The sequence below is a fragment of the Triticum dicoccoides genome, chromosome 6B (genome assembly GCF_002162155.2).
Source record: "Triticum dicoccoides isolate Atlit2015 ecotype Zavitan chromosome 6B, WEW_v2.0, whole genome shotgun sequence".
NCBI lineage: Eukaryota > Viridiplantae > Streptophyta > Magnoliopsida > Poales > Poaceae > Triticum > Triticum dicoccoides.
In genome coordinates, this window is record NC_041391.1 from 156,175,206 (window position 1) to 156,178,931 (window position 3,726).

At 46.1% G+C, this 3,726-nt stretch overlaps 1 protein-coding gene across 1 annotated transcript; it reads right to left on the reverse strand.

Annotated features, from left to right (window-relative positions):
• Positions 1-948: 948 nt before the first annotated feature.
• LOC119320946 lies at positions 949-3,002 on the reverse strand. The gene is made up of 4 exons (XM_037594843.1): positions 2,716-3,002; positions 2,550-2,652; positions 1,785-1,864; positions 949-1,217 (listed from the first exon to the last, which is right to left on the reverse strand). Exons 1-4 carry the CDS (start codon positions 3,000-3,002, stop codon positions 1,127-1,129), a joined length of 561 nt encoding a protein of 186 aa, XP_037450740.1. The 3' UTR covers positions 949-1,126.
• Positions 3,003-3,726: the final 724 nt, after the last annotated feature.

Here is a 3,726-nt window from a genome sequence, read left to right on the forward strand (position 1 = left end):
GGGTAGCTAGAAATAGATTGTTAAATGTGAGTGTGTGTTTTACCCATCCAGGCGGAAGTTATATGCACAAAAGAGGAGAATGATTCAATGTGGCGTTAGGATTGAGGGTAATTAACTACGTATGGAGACACAGAGACCTCGAACGTGCATGTGTGAGAGGTATACATGTATACGTGGGATGCGTGTGTGTGCGCGCGTGCATGATCGAGATAAAAGAAAGAAGACATAAGTCATAAGATCAACGACATGGGAGAGACGGATCGGTATGACAATATGCATGCATGTGAGAATGCAGGGAAGAAGGCCCGACAATTGAGCATGTGTTTTTGTCTTTAAGAGATAGTGGCGTGCACTACAAGAAAAACACTCAATCATGACCCTCAATTTTGGTCAAAGAATCGTCATTGTTATCCATTTACGACCTTTTTATGACCATATTTGGATGGTCAACAGTTGGCCGTCAAGAACGAACAAACATGACCTTTTGGATGTTTTGGTCAAAGATTCTATGACCCAAAACATTTGGTCGGTACATCTTTGACTAATTTTTTTCGTCACTAGAGGTCTACTTGAACCATGTAGGATCTGACATGGCTTCAGCCATGTGGCTAATTTGATGATGTGGCAGCCTTGATGGCATTACCGATGACTGAAAAATAAGGTCACAATTTTCACCAGCCCAGTCCAATAAGGTATCTAAATGAGCGAAGCCCAACAATACAGCCCATTCATTTTATCCCGTTTCATTTTTGGGCCACATCCAATTTTTGGACCCATTCGTTTTATCCCGTTTCATTTTTAGGCCACATCCAATTTTTGGGCCACATCCAAAGACCGATCCTATCAATTTTAGCCCATTAATTTTGTTAATTTGGCCGAGTCATTATTTTGCACATTTTTGTTACACTAGGCATCATAGATTTACCTCAAAAAAGGCATCATAGATAATTCCAGCCATAAACTAATATTATCAGTAAATTGTTATACTCGTTTCAGCAATAGACATCATAGTGGATACTTCAGGTACATGAATCACATACATAGTTCAACGTTCAACTCCTCTAAAGAGGTACAATACTTATAATGATTTTACACAAAGCCAGAACCACCATGCTTCATGACAACACTACACATAACTACAAATCAGGAAACCATAGCTTCTCATGTTCACTGTCATCCACTTCTGAGTAGCTAGTTCTTCTGGATTGCAGAATATCCTGGCATTAGGAAAGATCACACATGAGTTGGACGAAATGTTCTCATTGTAGCTCATTGTAAATCATAAACCATACAATGATATACGAATTCAAACTTAAAATCTCATTGTCACACTGTGTTGCAGTCAGTAGAAGCAAGAGTCATATCAAAGCAAGAAACGTAAGTGTAGTTGCAATTTTCTGACTATCAAGAGGAGTAACTCATCAAACTAATAAGTATCTCAAAGAATAGCAATGTGGGGTAGGTTCTAGTTTACATGCTCTATTATAAAATAAATACATGGCATTTTGTTGTGGTTACATACTGTTCAACAGGGTATGATTCACATACTAGTGCAATAAATAAATAAATAAATATCACTATACTATGAATATGCTCAGAATAAATGAAGCCATGTGCAGTTTGTTTAGCCAATGTTGTGTTCTGGAAAAATACACAAGGGGGTAGCGAACAAGCATGAATCCTCCAGAATGGGGAAATTAACCACAAAAAGATCCAATGTAACAAACTGTTGTGAATTCTTTATTCATGCATTTTTCCTAGAGGAGAAGGGGAGAGAGTAGTACCTGTTGATGCTGGTAAGCAGCCTGCTAGGTCGGGATTGAGATGCCGGTAAACAGTGCCCAAAGTAAAGAGAGCTCAGCAGCTGTTTGATAATGACGCAAATTTTCAGTGAGCCAAGTAACATTCTGTGAGCGAAGTAACATGTATGTCCACAGGAAAGAAAAAAGGACAATATATGTGATTAAATATATTACTACCTGTTATAATATTAAATATATGTACAAATCAGATACACCGAGTTTTACCGGGGAAGAAAAACGAGCTGCAAATCTTCAGTAGAAATGATCTATATGGAGATTTTTGTGGTCTATGATAAGTGTTACATATTTGGCAAAAAGCATTATACCAGTCTTTGAAAACTATGACTCCGTTCGTACCCAATCAAAGATAGCTAGAGCTTTTTCCAAGCAGATGTGGAAGGTGCTTGGCTTCATAGAGATATTCAGGTTCCACATGTATGGTAAAACTCCCTGTGCCGATCGATTACGTACTGGTTCTGTGATTGGTATAATGCTTGATTAGTTTTTCCCAATTAGTGGAAAAACTGAGTGTGGACAGAGCTGTATACAATACCACTAGGAAAACAGTAGTAGATGCAAGTGTTGTGTGTGTAATCCAAGGACATCGCATAAAAACAAGAGGCACACATTGGTACTACAGTCAGTTAGTGAGTCATCTGGAGGTGGCACGACGTGGACAAAGCGAGCAGGGGAACAAAATTGGCTGCCTCGGTGACGAGAGACGGAGGGGGAGGGGGAGGGACGGACCTGGGCGAGCGGGTTGGTGGAGAACTCCGGGATGGAGAGGAACTCGTCCTCAGAGACGAATCCCCTGGCATTGCGGTGGGCGACTTCACCTGGAGGGAGCGCTCTGCACGCGCAGGCAGGAAGCAGAGCAAGTCAGACACCATGAAAAATGAGGCAAAAAACTGACTGAATGGAGGCCGATTTGAGAACCTGCTTGCCGAGGATGAGGAGGCAGGGGGTCTCCTGGAGCGCGAGGGCACGGAGGATCTTGTCGACGGCGAGCGGGAGGAGCGGGCGGGCGGGGTCGGGGTCGTGGAGGACGTGGACGGCGCGGTTGGCGCCCATGGCGAGCGTGGTGCGGAGCGTGTCGGCGGCCTGCCCAGGACTGACGGTGGTGGCAACGTCCTCGGAGGCAGCGCCGGCCTCGCGGAGCCGCAACTCCTCCTCCATGGCAATCTCGCAGAAGGGGTTCATGCCGTGTCGATGCTGGCTGTGTCGACGCCCGTCTGGGAATCGGGACAGGAAGAAGGCGTTGTGGAGTGAGGGGATTGGCAGTGTGTGGCAGCGGCGTTGATGTGGGAGGGGGTTTGTCTCTGAACTGAATCGAATCAGGGTTGGGTTCGGTTGAGGAGCAAGGGAGGGAGGTCGCTGGTGGTGATGGGTTAGGGGAGGTCGCCTGTGGGGGTGGGGTTGGGTGTCGGTGGAGGGATTGAAGATGAATCGATGGTGGGGAGGGCATGGATCCGGAAGCAACGCGGCGGATCTGGCTGCCGCCTCCACCTCACCCGCTGCTGCTCGACCAGGGAGAGAAGGTGAGGAGGGCGTTTCAGGGCGGCGGTGTGGGGGGAGAGCGTAGGCCGGCGGCAGCGGCGGCGGTGATGTGGGTGGGAATCGAGACAGGAAGAGGTGGGTGGCGGCTGCACGAGGGGAGGGGAGGGGAGGATCGCTAGGGTTAGTTGTGCGAGAGAGAGGGGTGGATCGCTAGGGTTAGCTGAGAGAGCGGAGGGATGGATGGACGGACGGATGGATGGATGGACAGATGTTTGCCATGTCACTGATCCATGCCACAGCTGGTTACACCAATCAGAATTAAGCATTTTTTGTTTTTCTCTTATAGTTTGTACCCTTTTATTCAGGCAAACAGTTAACCTCTTATAGTTAGTTCAAATAAACCAATATTTTGTACTCCCTCCGTCCG

What these genes read in the sequence shown, in the direction of transcription:
- LOC119320946 (XM_037594843.1), bottom strand. Translation starts at nt 3,002, where the DNA reads ATGAACCCCTTCTGCGAGATTGCCATGGAGGAGGAGTTGCGGCTCCGC. An exon ending in CTCAAATCGGCCTCCATTCA is followed by an intron (nt 2,653 to 2,715) that starts GTCAGTTTTTTG and finishes CTGCGCGTGCAG; the next exon opens with AGCGCTCCCTCCAGGTGAAG. An exon ending in CCACCAACCCGCTCGCCCAG is followed by an intron (nt 1,865 to 2,549) that starts GTCCGTCCCTCC and finishes ATTATCAAACAG; the next exon opens with CTGCTGAGCTCTCTTTACTT.